This window comes from Erythranthe guttata, chromosome 1 (genome assembly GCF_056151865.1).
Source record: "Erythranthe guttata isolate IM_541 chromosome 1, IM_541, whole genome shotgun sequence".
Lineage (NCBI taxonomy): Eukaryota > Viridiplantae > Streptophyta > Magnoliopsida > Lamiales > Phrymaceae > Erythranthe > Erythranthe guttata.
Genome location: NC_142533.1, coordinates 8,095,193 through 8,111,802, shown reverse-complemented (window position 1 = coordinate 8,111,802; position 16,610 = coordinate 8,095,193). Strand labels below are relative to the sequence as shown.

The window sequence follows — 16,610 nt, the reverse complement described above, 5'->3', positions numbered from 1 at the left end:
TTCGATTCTTCTTCTTTGGGCGAACTCACAAAAATTCGAAAAAGTCATCATCGTCCTCTTCCTCTCCCTCCGGCGATAGGCTCGGCAGCGGCGGCGGCGGCTCTTCGAAAAATTCATCGTCGTCCTCTTCCTCTCCCTCCGGCGATAGACTCGGCATCGGTGGCGGTAGTGGTGGTGGCGGTAGTGGCGGTGTTGGCCGGCGGTGGCGGTCTCTTCGGCTCTTATGTTGACGTCGTCCTTGACTTTGTTCGAGCAATTTTTGGACACCAATATGTATCTTCTCAATGGATTTTTCCAGTCGCTCTAAACGTTTTCTCTCGGACGACATAATTTCACAAAGTGTTGATGTAATCTCAACTTTGCTCCAGCGTAGTTTTGATATAATCGCTGCCTTGCTAACGAAGTGTTGGTGTTATCGCAACTTCGCTCTGATACCAATTGATACGATCTCTTGAGTATCATAAGATTTCTTTACGAAACATAAGAAAACTCTTCATAAGATTTTTTTACGAAACATAAGAAAACTCTTATTTATTATTTCTCTTCATTCTTAAAACCCTAGCACAAGACGACTATTTAAATATAAGAAAATCCTAGAATCCTAGTCTAACTAGGAAAGATAATTACCTACACTAATAAAATATTTAATATCTATCATAACCCTAACTCACGACCATTGTATATATATATATATATATATATATATATATATATATATATATATATATATATATATATATATATATATATATGGGTAAATGAGTGATAACCCCCTAGTTTTGAAAATATATATGAGTAGGTCCAATATTTTTTTTTGTCCTAGTCAAAAACTCAAAATCAAATCTTAATTTGATAGACACCCTGAGGAATAGTGATGTGACTGTTTTACCCTTATAGGTAGATTTTGTGAAATAAAACCATGGAATTCACTAAACCCAAGATCTGATCTGAAAATTAGCCCTCCATCTTCTCTCCTTCTAGAAACCACCGTTCTTTATGTGTTGTCAGGCTTCAAAACTTGGTCCACTCGTTTGAGGAGTTCGGTGACAAAGATAAGTTTAGGAATCCTATTGGTTCTAATGATTTATTGGCTTATTGACTTAATTTTTTCATTTTTTTTGAATCATAAAAGACGGGCTATCATGCTGAGATTATACTGAAGCTATGCTTTACAGAATAATATGTTATAATGTTTTAATAAATTCGTATATATATATATATATATATATATATATATATATATATATATATATATATATATATATATATATATATATATATATATATATATATATATATATATATATATATATATATATATATATTCAGATCTAGATGCAGAAGTGCACTTGAAATTAATTTAATTGTTGAACAACATATTTGCTTGCAAAATAATGGAAGCCATTGACATGTTCCTTGAAGGTGCTTAAAATCTAGTGAAGTTGTAGACGAATTTGGCATATACTTCAAGTTATAGTCAACTACAAACTACACATTACTACATATGACTATTATCATACATAGTAACATGTAGTCATGTATAGGTTATGTGGTTTTTTAAACGTAGAGTGATGATGATAATTTGTTTTTTGTTGAAGATCATATGCTTTGATTTTGTATGTTGATCAATATTCGTACAAGTTGATATATAATATCAAAATTTCAATTGTGATTTTTGTTGTTCGTGTCGATAAAGTTTTCTTTTTTTTTGTGGTTTCTATAGTCACATGTGGTCATATACATGTAGTCATTCATATATAGTCACGTGTGGTCATATACATGTAGTCATATATAGTCACATGTGGTCATATACATGTAGTCATATATAGCTAGTCACATGTGGTCATATACATGTAGTCATATATAGGCACATGTGGTCATATTCATATAGGACCGGCAATTGAGCCGGGCCTAACCGAAGCTCGATGGCTCGGCCCGATTATATTTGAGCCGAGCCTACTTTTTAGTGAGCCGGGCTGAGTTTGAGCCATTTTACTAAACCCGATTTATTTATGAGCCAAGTTTGAGTCTACTATGGTTCAACCTGAATAAGGCCCGACCGATTAGGATAATACTAAAATATATAATATATCTATTATTTTAATACTATGACTCATCATACAAGTTATGAAGATTATTTGATTTTGCGAAGAAAAAAGTCAATATAAAAGGAATTAAGTAGTGACGGTGGAAATAAGTTAAATAAGAATCAAATGCAACATCTCACCGAGATTTGAGAATATTAAATGTTTTCAATAATAAGAGTTACTAATCTTTTTTTACTTCTTTCGGTTTTATTTTCAAGATTTTTCCAATAACTTTCAATGATCGTTTAGGGTTTTTTTTATTAGGTTCAATGGAGGTAAATCTTGTTTATCACTTATTTTTATAAAAAAAATTACTCATTACAATTATATAGTAATGGGGCCCGATATAAACCCGAAACCCGAAAAAATACATGAGCCGAGCTTGAGCCTATTCTAATGAGGCCCGATGACATGTGAGCTTGAGCCTATAATAACGAGGCCCGATGGTATGTGAGCTTGAGCCGACTCAAGCTCGGCTCACATGGCCCGATTGCCAGCCCTATATACATATAGTCATATATAGTCACATGTAGTCATATATATATATAGTCACGTGTAATAACATGTAGTAATATATAGTTATATATAAAGTATGTGTTTTTTCTGATGTATAATGACGTTGATGAATGTGTTTTTCCAATTTTTGGTTCGGTATTAATTGATGATGATGATTTGTTCTTTGTTGAAGAACATATGCATGTGATTGTGTATTTCGGCCTATATTTGTACAAGTTGATTTATAATATCAATATTTAAATTGTGATTTTTGTTGGTGTCGATGAAATTCTTTTTTGTATATAATCAGCGGTCGACTATATATAAATATACATGAATATATATATCTCTGGGTGAAGAGAAGGTACAGGACAATATATAAACTTTGGAATAAAAAGAAGGTACATGATTATATATATATAAACTATACGTGATTATAGAACATGTACTATACTATAGTCAATTTCTGTACACGGAACTTAATAAAAAAATATTAAAAAAATTAAATTAATATATATATATATATATATATATATATATATATATATATATATATATATATATATATATATTATTAAAAAATCTGAAAAATGATAAATGCAGATCCAGAAATACTAAATGCAGTTGGTTGTCCTATACTATAGTCAATTTCTATACAGGGAACTTATTAAAAAAAATATTTTAAAAAAAATTAAATTTAAATTATAAAAAATAAAAAATAAATAAAAATATATATATATTTTTTATTAAAAAATCTGAAAAAATGATAAATGCAGATCCAAAAATGCTAAATGCAGTGGGATATTGTGCTAAATGTAGTTGGCAAAATGTTGAATGCAGTTGGGCAAAAATTACAAATAAGGATATAATAGTATTTTTGCCTCTCCAGGAGTATCTCAAAAAAAGAAGTTTAGGAGTGGACCTATCCCTATTTATTTTCCATTCTAGGGGTGTATATCAAATGGACCCATATATATATATATATATATATATATATATATATATATATATATATATATATATATATATATATATATATATATATATATATATATATATATATATATAACATAAATATACTAATACAATTAATTAATAATAAAATACTAACTAACTAATAATTAAACTAATATATCGTATCACATCCACAACAACAGACTAACCCTGTACGTACATGGTTATGAGCGGTTGTCCATGGATACTCGACTTCAACGCCATCATCTTCGAGGAACTTGGCCCGGGAATGTACCATAAATAAAAGCTTACACCCGACACAACAAGAGTTAAATATATGTATATAGTATAGAGAATATGTGATCTTTAGAAATACATTTTTCTTTCATTGTTATATTAGGGGTGTTCATAAACCCGCCAAACCCGACCCGCCCGCCCGAACCCACCTGAGACCCGCCAGCTCTAATTTTAAAACTTTAGCTAGCAGGTTAAAATTTTGACACCCGAACATAAGTGGCTCGGTTCTCGGGTTTACTTTTAAAAACCCGCCCACAACCCGACCCGCCCGTGTATATATATGTACCATATCTAGGGTTTAGGTTTTCAAGTGCATTCTGCCGCTTCTTCTCAATTGAGTGGTTCAACTTCACTAGCCATTTTCCTTGGAATCATTTCTTCTGCTCCCAAAATGTACATGTATCCTCCATAATTTTTTTAATTCTTATCTTCAATTGAAGAAAGCAGAAGTTGTCAATGAAATTTTTTTTTGTTTACCAATAGCTCACCATCTACATCTACCACCAAAGTGGTGGTATATCTGCCACCATTGTCTCTTTTTCAACCATAAGATTTGTTAGTGTTTCTCGATGGGTGATTTGTCAATCCCAAATTTCCATTCGTATTCAGAATCTCAGAGATTCCATACTCCACCAACTCCATTAGATTCCATAATCAGAGATTCAGAAACCTAGATTTCTTTTTATTTGTTTCTGTATGATATTTTTGAGATATAAAAAGGGGGTTGGGGTTTCAGATTTTGCAACCCGCCCGCCAACCCGCCCGACCCGCTGAACCCGAAAAGGACCCGAACCGAGCAGTTCGTAAGTATAACTAGGCAGGTGCGGTTTGACATGTTGTAAACCCGCCTATGTCGGGTCGGGTTGACTTTTTGGTCCAAACCCGCCCGTGTTCACCCCTAGTTATACAGAGCCCATTTTTTATAATAAAATATGACTACCATAAAACCTCTATTTAATATAGAATTAGAAATATGTATGGAGGTTTTATGAGGCAAAATAAAGCTTTTGTACATTTCAAAATAGTGGTCTAAGTGACTAAACATGGCCATGGGCCGGTTTCGGGCCCCGAACCGGCCCGTTGACGGCCCAAACCGGCTCGTTGACCGGGTGAACCAGTCCGGACCCGTGAACCGGCCCGTCCTACCCGGGACGGGCCCGGTTCTATGAAATGGTGAACCGTGAACCGCCGGGCCGGCCCGGCGGTTCACCCGGATTTAAAAAAAAAAAAATCAAAAATATTCAAAAAAAAACAAATAACGGCTAGTGAACCGGCCCGAACCGGCCCGGGTGAACCGGCCGTTGTTTACTTTTTTTCGAATTCCCCCCCCCCCCCACCCCAACCCAATTTTTCTGTAATGGATACGTAGACAACTTCATTTTAAATTCGAAATCTTTAAAATTTTGAATTTGAAATTAAGTTCAAGTCTTTTCATTTATTTCCTTTTCTTTTTTCTATTTAAAAGTACTTCTTTTAATTTACTTATTCATCAAATATTTCAAAAAAAAAAAAAATTCAAAATTTCCGGGTCGACCCGGAACCGGCTCGAACCGGCGGGCCGACCAGGCCCGCTGAACCGTCCATACTACGGGCCGGTTCCGGTTCAGGAAAATGTGAACCATGAACCGGTTTGAACAGGCCCGGAACCGGCTCGAACCGGCCCGTGGCCGTGTGTATAAGTGACCACATAAAAATGGTGTAAGACAATATAGTAATATTTATAATAAAAAATATATTTTTATTAAAATACCCTAACAATTATATTTCTTATAAAACGGTTATTTGGGATACAATCAAATAGCTATTGCCCCGGAAGACCAACATAAAGCTAATCGTAAGGAATTTAGCTAAAGAACGAGGCACATTCATAAGCATGACCCGTTGATTAGATTGTTAGGTAAACATAAACAATCTACATGGTGTTTGGCTTCTCACAATAGAGATGAGTTTTACGTACGGATGCTTTTATTATATCTTTTCGTACTTAAGAGCATTTAAATTTTATTCGGCCTTTCATTTTTAGGTGTAGTATAGTGTCTCTCTATCTTATCTAACTGTATGTCTAAGAAGTTAAGATAAAGTTAAGACCATGTTGATTCATTATGTGCCTTTGATGCAACATAAACATAATAATAATAATAATAATAATAATAATAATAATAATAATAATAATAATAATAATAATAATAATAATAATAATAATAATAATAATAATAAGAATAATAATAATAATAATAATAATAATAATAATAATAATAATAATAATAATAATAATAATAATAATACAATAACAATAAGAACAATAATAACAATAATAGCCCGCATGGGTGTAGGTCAACTAGTTCCGGGTGATAAGTTTGTACAAGATCCTAGGATCGAATCCTCACACCCGCAGTGTGGAAGTTTCAACTCCAACGAGGATTGATTCCTTGTGGGCAGTGTGTGTGGTGTAGCTCAACTAGTTCCGGGGTAATAAGTTGGTACAAAGTCTTATGATCGAAGTGAATTTCAATTCCAATGAGAGTTGGTTCCTTGTGGGCACCAAGTGTGGGTCCGCTACCCTAATGGACCGTTGATGGGGGCCAATGGGGCGAGAGATTTCGCCTTAACAATATATATCTATATATTACTGTTTATAAATATATACATTGCTTGTTTGATGAAATTTTAAGATATAGTTGGAACTAGAAAAAATCTATTAATTTAGCAAAATATTAAATTATCGAGTTAATAATTTAATACATTTTTACCAACTCAAGACCGGAAAAAATTATTATTCAAGCCAGGTTATTAATTTATCGAGGTTCTAGTGTATGTTAAGAAAATAAAAATAAATTCATTATTGTATATTATTATTTATGAATTATTACTACTAGGGCTCATTTGATGTTAACGATTATTTGCTCAACTGATGATTACATTTCAATTTTCCAAGTTTGTCATTCATATATTTATTAGATATTACATATATTGATGTAAGAACCTCAAAAGTTTAAGGAATAAGGAGATCAACTTGGCTCACAAATGTAGTATGGAAGCCATGGGGCACCCTCCCAGGTAGCTTAACAGCAGCAATAACTTCAAGGCTTGGCGACTTTGCGTTCATTACAACGAACTTCGATTCTTTAGTATTCTCATCATGTACATAAACCAACAAATAACCATCGTCTTCCTCCGCCATCGGATTGTTTGCCTCTCTCGCGACAAATATTGGTTCGCTCCCGTAGCATCCAGGCCCGTAAGTCCGGCTGGCCACCACCGCAGAGTCGCCGGAATATTCCTCACATAGTGAAAAATCTAACTTCACCACACCAACCATCTTTGGATAGTTCTCTATTGCTGCTGCATACATGTACCTGCATGTATATATTAATTGTTCATGCTTGAATTTATAACAAAGTCATGAATATAGTAATATATTTTCATACTCATTAAATTAAACCTGTTTTTCTTGCCGGCGTATTTAGGATTAATAGCACCGAAGTCGATGCTTCGGGTCGAAACAATACACCTAACTACCTCCTTTGTTTTGGTATCAATTGTAATCTTTTCCAACGATAAATGTGTTGAATTTCGTCGTTCCAATAGATTAATCTCAACTGGCAATATATTAGTAACCACCATCACGATTTTGTTACACGTAGCATCATCGCCATCTTCCCATGCATTAATTACGTGCATCATGTTCAATCCAGGCACATCAGTCCAATACATTTCACTGTCATCAGTAGCATATCGGGGAATAACGCCAAGTCTCGGAGTTTTTTCAGGATCGACCCTAAGTATTTTCTTTCCCCTCATTATTCCCAAAGGGTCAATCACAAGCTGTGCATCGAGGAATACGGCGAATCTTTTCGTCACGGCAAAGTCATGCATATACGACGTTACACCCTTGATAGAGAATATGGACACGTCCTTTTGTTTCCTCCCATTAGGATCGATTCTAAAAAACGTCAAAAACGGAGGGATAACATTGTACCTAAAAGCGAATGCTTCACCTGTGTCGGCATCGACTTTCGGGTGGGCCGTCATATTCAAGAAAAGGTCGTTATCGCTACTGTCAAAATCATGACGGCCGATCGTGATTATATCTCCGTCTGGGGATATTTTTATTGCATACGGAAGATCGGATTCTATCATGGCGAAAAGACGTCCAGCGAATTCAAATACACTAGTATTCGCCGTTCCGATGCCTGTGGTGAGAGGATTGATCTTCCAACCAATAATAACTCTTGCCAAAGTTAAAAGTATGAAGCGTACGCTGTTACTAATGAAATACGCAACGGGGTTGGGGAAAAACGGATAGCCTAAATCGCGCTCCATTATATACTTGTGAGTCTTTACGAAACGACTGCAGAAGATGGCTTTGCCGCCGCCGGAGAATTTGATGGAATGGAGCATTCCGTCACCGTCGACTATGTAGTAGGGCCCACGTGGGATGAACTGAGGATTTGGGCCATTTTGGATGTAAGCGCCGCCTTCCAGAGCGGCGGGCAGAGACCCCTCCACCACTTCGCAGGCGGTGGGTGGAAGCTCTTCCACAGGATAAAAGTTGCCGGAGAGTTCGTGTTTCGGGTCGACATGCGGGGAAAGAGAGGTGCTAAAGATGATGAACTTGCATATGAAATCATCTAATGCCTTAAAGATTCTTTCATGCTTTGATCTTATTCCTCGTGTTGTAGTACTAATTATTTTTTTGTGAATAATCTTTGATTGACACTTGTGAATTGTGATTTTGGTTTGGATATTCCTCGTACTAATTCCAACCAATGATGGATGGAACTTTGGAAGCACAGAGGGGGAAAGAGTAGCCATCATATCAACTCTTTTAGGTATTACAGAGGAAGTAGGTGTGACTTATTATTTTCAGGTCTCATCATATATATATATATAGGGCAAATTACCAAAACCCCCTTGAGGTAAGCCTAAATAACGAAAATTCCCCCCACGTTCTCGTAATTATGAAAACCCCCCTTGACTAACGGTTGACCGAATTTTTTTAACCGAAAATGTGAAATGTCTATTATATCCTTCTGTTAAATATGGAAAATAATAATTAATTAATTAATATTACATCATAATTAATTTAAATTAATTAAAATTAGATTATAATTAATTAATTTAATTACTTTAAAAAAAAAAAAAAAAAAACCTGCCAACCAGCTTCAATGGTGTTGAGATCATCACCAAAAGAACCAGCTATAACCCACATTTGAGATAAACTGAATTCAAATTGATTTGAAGCCCTAGGTGCCCATACATTAATACTTGCTTTTGCTCCATAGTATTCATCTCCACTCACATATCCAACAGCATGCTGCAAACAAAAAATTAATTACTCAGACATGATTTTTTTCAAGAAAATCAGACAATGTAAACAAGAATATAATGTAATTAAGTAATTAATTATTAATTAATTACTTCGTGGTCGTTTGTGGAAGAATCTCTGCGAATAGGGTTTCGGAGTTTCTTGCCGAATCTTTTAACATTGCTTGCTCTGAGGAAATCTTTTTCAGATGTTCTTCTAATTGGAACAGTGCCATGTGGGCAGAATTCATTTGACATGCTCCAGATTTGTGAGTTCTCTTCGAACATTCTTGTTCTTGGTAATTCTCCGTTTGGCTGGTGGATCCTGTAATAAATTCAAGACTCAATTTTTATTTTCTTGAAGTTCAAAAAAGAAGATTAAAGATAGGATTTTTAATTTTAATTTTTTTTTTGGTTTACCTGTAAGCATTAAATAAAATGCTTACAATTACCCCCCTAAGGGTAATTTCGTGTACAAGGGCAAAATTGGTATTATTGGAGGAATATTTAGGAGAATAAAAAAGATTCTATCGATTTTAACACCGTTAGAGCGATTTGTAAGACGTCTGCATACCTCAGAGGGGTTGACGTAATTACGAGAACGTGAGGGGGATTTTCGTTATTCAGACTTACCTCAGGGGGGTTTTGGTAATTTGCCCTATATATATACACATAAAATATGAAACGAACGAAAAAAATTAGGGTAAAAAACCCCTCTTGTTTGGATAATTACATCTAACCCCCTCAACTATGTTTTTTTCTTACACATCCACTCTTATGGTGTCAAATTCAACATAGTCATCTAGATTTCGTGGAATGTGCTCTAGTTTGTACTCGTTTTGTGCAAAAATACATTTTCTGATGCACCACAATCTGATATATACAAGCCAAAAAACACATATTATGATCATCTTGCTTCAAAATGTGAAGTTCGAACAGGATAAAACGGGTACAAAACTGATAATATTCCATATCATCTCGAAAATTCCACTAAATTTAAAACCTCAAGGGTGGACATGTAAAAATATTTATAGTTGAGGGGGTGATTGTAAGTACCCAAATAGGAGGGGTTTTTTGTAAATTGACCATACCTCATGGGTGGTTGTAATTTACCCTTATTTTATAATTCTCCATATGTCCCTTATTATATGTCTTTTCGGTGTGTTCTGTTGTCCCAAATTATTTATCATTTTAGAGTACCAATAAAGCATTAATTTCATTATTATTCATTTTGCCCATTATCACTTTTAATTAGTCAATTAAAAACTAATTAATGAGTACGTTATCTTAGTATTTATATGTTATTTTTTGTATAATTTGTACATATTTATTGAGTATTTTAATATGCGCGTAATCTCCCAAGAGGACATATAATATGGGATGAAGGGATTACTATTTTCAGTTACGCAACGAACATTGTAAATGATTTTTATAATAAATAAACTAACTTATAAAAAGTAATTATTAATATTATCTCCTAAAGATATTATCTTTAATTTTTTAAGTATTTGAGGAATAACTACTCTTTCTTATAATTAAGATATCTACAATCATCTACTTCTATATTTATATAATATATAAATTTGAGGTTCATCTTCACCATATGGCCTAAAAGTATGACATTTGACACATTGTAGAATCTACCTATGTAATCTTATGTGGCGTCTTGCATGTCATTCTATTCATCACCACATGCATTACAATTTCTCATATATTAAAAAAAAAACGACATATAATTAAGGGACTCTTTGATAAAATCCATAAAACTTTCATTAATAAGAAGAGATCTAATCTATATTTCACTCTTTGAGATAAATTCATGCCCCTTTATTTATAATTTCAAAATTGTCATTCCACTATCTTATTCTCACTACTCACATCCCATTTATTTTTTCTTTTTTTTTTAAATTAATTTTTGTTTTCTAATTTATATTTTTATTATTTTTATTAAAAAAAAATTATATTTGTTTCGTGTTTATTTTGTTAAAAAAATCATTTCATCTGTTAGTTGTATTAATCGACTATCAACTAAAGCATAATCGATTAAGGAACTGACTACTAAAAATAACAAAACACAACTAAAAAAAAAATGAAAATCTACTATTTCTTACAAAACTATAAACAAAAATTATAATTGACTTATACAAATCGTATTCAATACACAAAAATCCAGAAATGAAGTCGGAGTTACTTTAATCCTCTACCAAAACGTAGTCGATTAACACCTTAATCGTCTACCAAAATTTAGTCGATTAACCTCCGCGGACTTGCTCCGCTTGCGCCGTCCTCCGCCCAATCTACCGAAAAAAACCATATATCACCCTCCCCATCGTCACCATACCGTTGCCACACCACATCATCACCATCCCTATTATTTGGAAGGGGGTCTACCTCACATGATTTTCACCATCCCTATTATTTGGAAGGGGAAAGAAAAAACAGAGAAGAGAAGAGAGAAGAGAGAAGAGAGAAGAGAGAAAAGGGAAAAGGAGAATAGGGAAATGAAAAACGAAATTAGGGTTGTGGAAGGGTAGATTAAACAATTTAAATTTGGGCGGAGGGTTGTTTTTAAGAAAAATGGGTTTTCTCAAATTATTATTTGGAAGGGTTCTACCTCACATGATTTTCACAAATAAGGGGGTGCCTACTAATTTTCCATATAATTAATGTTTTAATTTGCTTTCATTTTCATTTATGTTAATTTGAGTTCTTAATTAAATTTCATCTCGGATTTATGGTTTATATTTCCCATAAATAATACCACGATTTATTGTTAGGGGTCTTAGGATATAGGTCCCTCGTGACAAAACTTATTTGAACTAAATGACAAGTCTAACTAAACATTTGCTTCACATCCTTTATAAAATTCATTCCAAAAATGCCCTCCACTCACAAATTCGAAATATTCATTAAGTAAATTCCAAATTAATTTATCATTTTATTTATTATGCATTTAATATTTTCATATTTTCATCTAATAATTTTTTTCTTCAGAATATCTGTTTGTTTTCATTTTTCTCGTTATTCATTTTAGCATTTTATACACTATTATAAAAATTTCTTTATTTTTTTCCTTCTTTTTTTCTACATAATATTCAGAATTACAAAAAAAAAAAAAAAAAAAAAAACATGCTATTTTTTTATTTTTTTTTTTAATTTCAATTTACATATTTTTCAATTTTTCTGTAGTAGATTATGGTATACTACGACGTACAGTAGTATACTATAGTGTAGTGGTGTACTATGGTATACTACGGTGTAGTATAGTATACTACAGTGTACTATGTTTTACTACCAAACCCTAGCCACCAAAAACTCCTAGCCGTCGCAAACCCTAGCAGCCGCCGCCAACCCTAGCAACCCACGCTCGCAGCCACCGCGACTATAGTTACCTACGAACTTAGGAAAACCTAGATCTGGTATTTGAACAACCCAAATCAAGAAAAATCTTTCAAAACACGAGGAAATTAGATCCAATTGATTAGTCAAAAAATACTTTCCATAATATTTATCACAGCCCCGCCCGCACAACCGCCACCACACCTTCCACCCGCCGCCGCCGACCCCCACCCACCGCCACCACCTTCACCGGCGGCCGCTGCCGCCACCGCCTCCACCGACGGTCGCCGCCTCAACTCGCCGATGTGCCTTCACCGGCCACCGTTGCCTCCACCCGCCGCTGCCGCCTCCACCAAACATTCTCGATCCACCGCAGGAATTTGTAGATCTGTTGTTTTCCGTCACCATAATCCACCGACCATAGCCGTCGTCACCAGCCCAACCATTACTAAGGGGCGAGAGAGATGTGGGGAGATAGAGATTGAGAGAGAAAAAAAAAACGAAAGGGAGAGAACGAGATGGAGAGAACGAGAGAGAAGCAGAGAGAAAAGAAAATAAGAGAAATAAATCTGATAAGTTGGAGAAACGTGAATATAGATATTATATTTAGGGCCTCTTTGGTTTGAATGTCTTGATATATAGGGTGGGATGTGATACATAATACTGTGATTAAAAGCATGATGACTCATATTAGTCCTATTATTTGGTTTGTGATATTATCTCATGACTAATAATCCTTTGATAAATACTGCACCGTTTTGTTTGGATGGTTTGAAGTTATTAGCAGGGATTTGTTACAAATTGTCGTAAATGCCCTTAACTGGTATTATGTTAAAGTACACATTTCTTTTTCTTTACAACTAAGCATTCAAGTCCCCATTCCCAACCAAATCTCGTCGTAATTCTAACTTGGTATTCTTTGAAATCGAATTCGCCGACTGTTGAATTGGGGTATTCAATTCTTTGGAGTACCAGCAGTAGTAGCTCACGAAAGAGTACGAGAAACTACAAAAATGACGCATTCAACATACACCGGGATGAACCAATTTTTATGCGACTGCGCGGTATAGCTACTTCTGCAAACTTTATGGACACCGACGAATCCAGATCGAAGATTTCTGTCATGTCCACAACGGGGGGTAATGATTTATCCACATTTTCCAGTGATTTGTTGGTAATCGAAGGTTTGGCTTTTCCACTGGTATTATGAAGTGAAAATGTTATATTAGTATCATTTATGTGGTAACTTCTTTATACGAATAATAAGTTAGAGCAATTTGAATGAAATCAATTACTTATGTCTTTTGGCAACATGTGTTTCATTTAAACAGGCAACCAGCTATAATAAATACATATGTGTCAATTAGATATGTCCAATTGAAGCTACAACGAAATACATAAGCTAGCTTTCATTCAAATCCGATTGAAATCGAGAACTTAATTCCATACAACTATTTAACCAAACCAAATACCGTCCCCAGGTGATTTAAAATTTGGGATCTTAGACCCTTGCAAAACATACAAAATTATAAATATTTAAAACACACAAGCATTTAGGAAACAATCGTAATGATTAACGACACGACAAAGACCTTAATCGGCAACCACCGATCCATCGGCATCGGAATCATCACTCGCATCAAGGTAATCGCTAAAGTTCACAGCTGGTTCATCATCTCCATTACGTCCTCCATGTTTTCCATTGTCATTGTTTCCATTGTTCGCAACTTCGGGACCGGAACCGGTTCTGCTTCTTCCGGATCGTCGTTATAATCTTCTTCATTTTCATCGTCAATTACTAATGGGTTGTTGGGACTAAAGCCCATAATCCCTTCGAAGTTGACTGCCGGTGCTTGTTTGTCGTCGAAAACATATTTACAATCTTCGAACAACGGAAAACCGTTCACCCTAAACGACCTCTCTTCCTCTGCATCGAAACCAAATTTAATTATATTGTACATATTTTTTTGAACTAATAAAATACTTAATATTTACACCATACGTAGCAAAAAAATACTTGCCGATTCCATAGCAAAGACTCCTATCCAATGTGATTTTTTTCGTAGCACGGTTGAACATCACACCCATCCAAATTCCGTCGAATTTCAGCACAAATGTTACACAGCTAGATAAGCTGACATTAACATCTAGTTAAATCTTGAAGAAATTACAACTTACCCATACTCAGTAATTTAAAATTAAGCATACACCTTACTTCTTCAATTATTTCGATGCACCCGATGTTTTGCAACGGAGTATTTGTATACAATTTAACCTGATCTTTTGCTGGAAAAATACTAACGAGCGATAACCCTAAAAATTGGTAACCAGATTTGAAAGGATTATAAAAGATTATGATTAATTTATACAAGAAACATGATGAAGATGAAAATAATAACAGTTATCAAATCGATTAACCGAGTCTGAAAATAACCTCCTCCTCCTTCTCCTTATAAGCGATCTTCAATGACTGGATAATGGTGCCATTTTCCTAACAAAAGTGAATGGTTAAGATGTAATGGGCATCTAAAAGATTAAATTATAGATTTGTGAAATCTGAAAATTGCAGAGAATAACTTAATTTACCTTTCAAGAATTTAGAGTTCAACAATGTCGGGAGAAATGAATTTTTCAGAAGAAATAAAGAGTATTTATATGTAAGGTTTTTGTAATTAATTAAGTGGTTAAAGGTCAAAAATGACATTGCACAACAGCTTAGATGATGGGATTAATAGAGGACAAATTATCAAGCCAAATTTGGCTTGACAGTTAATAATTTGATTGGGGGATAAAAAAGGTGGGCCCACTTATCAACATTTAACAAACTATTAAACCAAACAGCATATTGGGAGGTACTAATTGTCCCATCAAGCCTAATAATGCCAACCAAAGAGGCCCTTAGGGTACAAGGGCAAACTAGGGATTAAAAAAAATTAAAGGATGTGGCTCATATATTATTTCAAAATAGGGATTTAATTAAAAGATTAAATTTAAGGTTGTCATTTAGTTCAAATTAGGTTGGATTTGAGGGGCTCTTAGCATATTACCCCTTATTGTTAATTAATATTTTTTTTTTCATTAATTGTAATTAACCATCATGTTTTTTGAATTCATTGCATTTTTTTAGGGGTTTTTGTGCATAAGTACCCAACCAAACATCTTTATTATTCTAAGGTTTAGGGGCAATATCACTTTCACCAATAAGCCCATTGTTTTAATATGTATTATAAATAAAGGAAACATTCATGTATATGCCAATATTACCCTCAACCATTTATACTCAATTCTTAATTATAACCCCAATTTAATTAATTTTGTCCACAAAAATCCAATTTTGTCCACAAAAATCCAATTTTGACCACAAAAATTGAATTTTGACTTTTTTTTAGCAAGCTTTAATATGCTTCAATTTCATCCTTAACTTCATTTAATCTCAATTTGAGCCCAAATTTCACAAATTATTCAATTTTGACCCAAAATGTTTTTTTTCAAAAAAAAAAAATTTCAAATATTTTTTTTGCCGCCGAATTCTGGCGTTGACTTTTCAATTATTTTTTTGTTTTTCTTCTCTTTCGGATTTTTTCGCCGGTTTCTGGCGTTGACTTTTTTTTTCTTTTCTTTTCTTCCGTATTTTTTCGCCGGTTTCCGGCGGTCTCTGGCGTTGACTTTTTTTAGTGTTTTTTTTAAGTTTTTTTTTTGTTTTTTTTTGTTTGGTTTGTTTTTTTTTTTTTACGTCCGCCGCTAAACGTTGACCGTAATTGTGCTGTCACTGACAGTAAATTAACGTAATTATACTGTTAATGACAGTTAATGTTGGCACCAAATTTCCGTTTGTGAAGATTGAAGAAATCCGCCATACGTGGAAATTAAAGATTGGCAAAGATTTGTTTTCCATGTTTATTTTGGAATTAATTAGAGTCCTATTTTTGTAATATTGTTATTAGGACTTAGATTTATTTCCATGTATTATATTCTAGTTAGGTATTTTTTTTACTTATCTAGAATAGAAGTAGAAATCGACTAGGATTCTATTACCTAGTTAATCGATTTCTTAGGGCTCAAGTTAGGTTTAGGGTGGTGGATTTCGTGCCTATATAAGGCCCTCAACCTCATATGAGTCCGATGGAGCTT

At 34.1% G+C, this 16,610-nt stretch overlaps 1 protein-coding gene and 1 long non-coding RNA gene across 2 annotated transcripts; both read right to left on the bottom strand.

Moving 5' to 3' along the window:
* Positions 1–6,659: 6,659 nt before the first annotated feature.
* On the bottom strand, positions 6,660–8,691 carry LOC148772764 (putative carotenoid cleavage dioxygenase 4, chloroplastic). Its single transcript, XM_088821088.1, has 2 exons — positions 7,276–8,691; positions 6,660–7,189 (listed from the first exon to the last, which is right to left on the bottom strand). Exons 1-2 carry the CDS (start codon positions 8,649–8,651, stop codon positions 6,826–6,828), a joined length of 1,740 nt encoding a protein of 579 aa, XP_088677214.1. The 5' UTR covers positions 8,652–8,691; the 3' UTR covers positions 6,660–6,825.
* Positions 8,692–13,873: 5,182 nt separating this feature from the next.
* Positions 13,874–15,176, bottom strand: LOC148772763 (uncharacterized). Its single transcript, XR_016031693.1, has 5 exons — positions 15,066–15,176; positions 14,914–14,970; positions 14,695–14,792; positions 14,501–14,613; positions 13,874–14,406 (listed from the first exon to the last, which is right to left on the bottom strand). It is a non-coding gene; the product is annotated as an uncharacterized LOC148772763 (long non-coding RNA).
* Between the last annotated feature and the right edge of the window lie 1,434 nt (positions 15,177–16,610).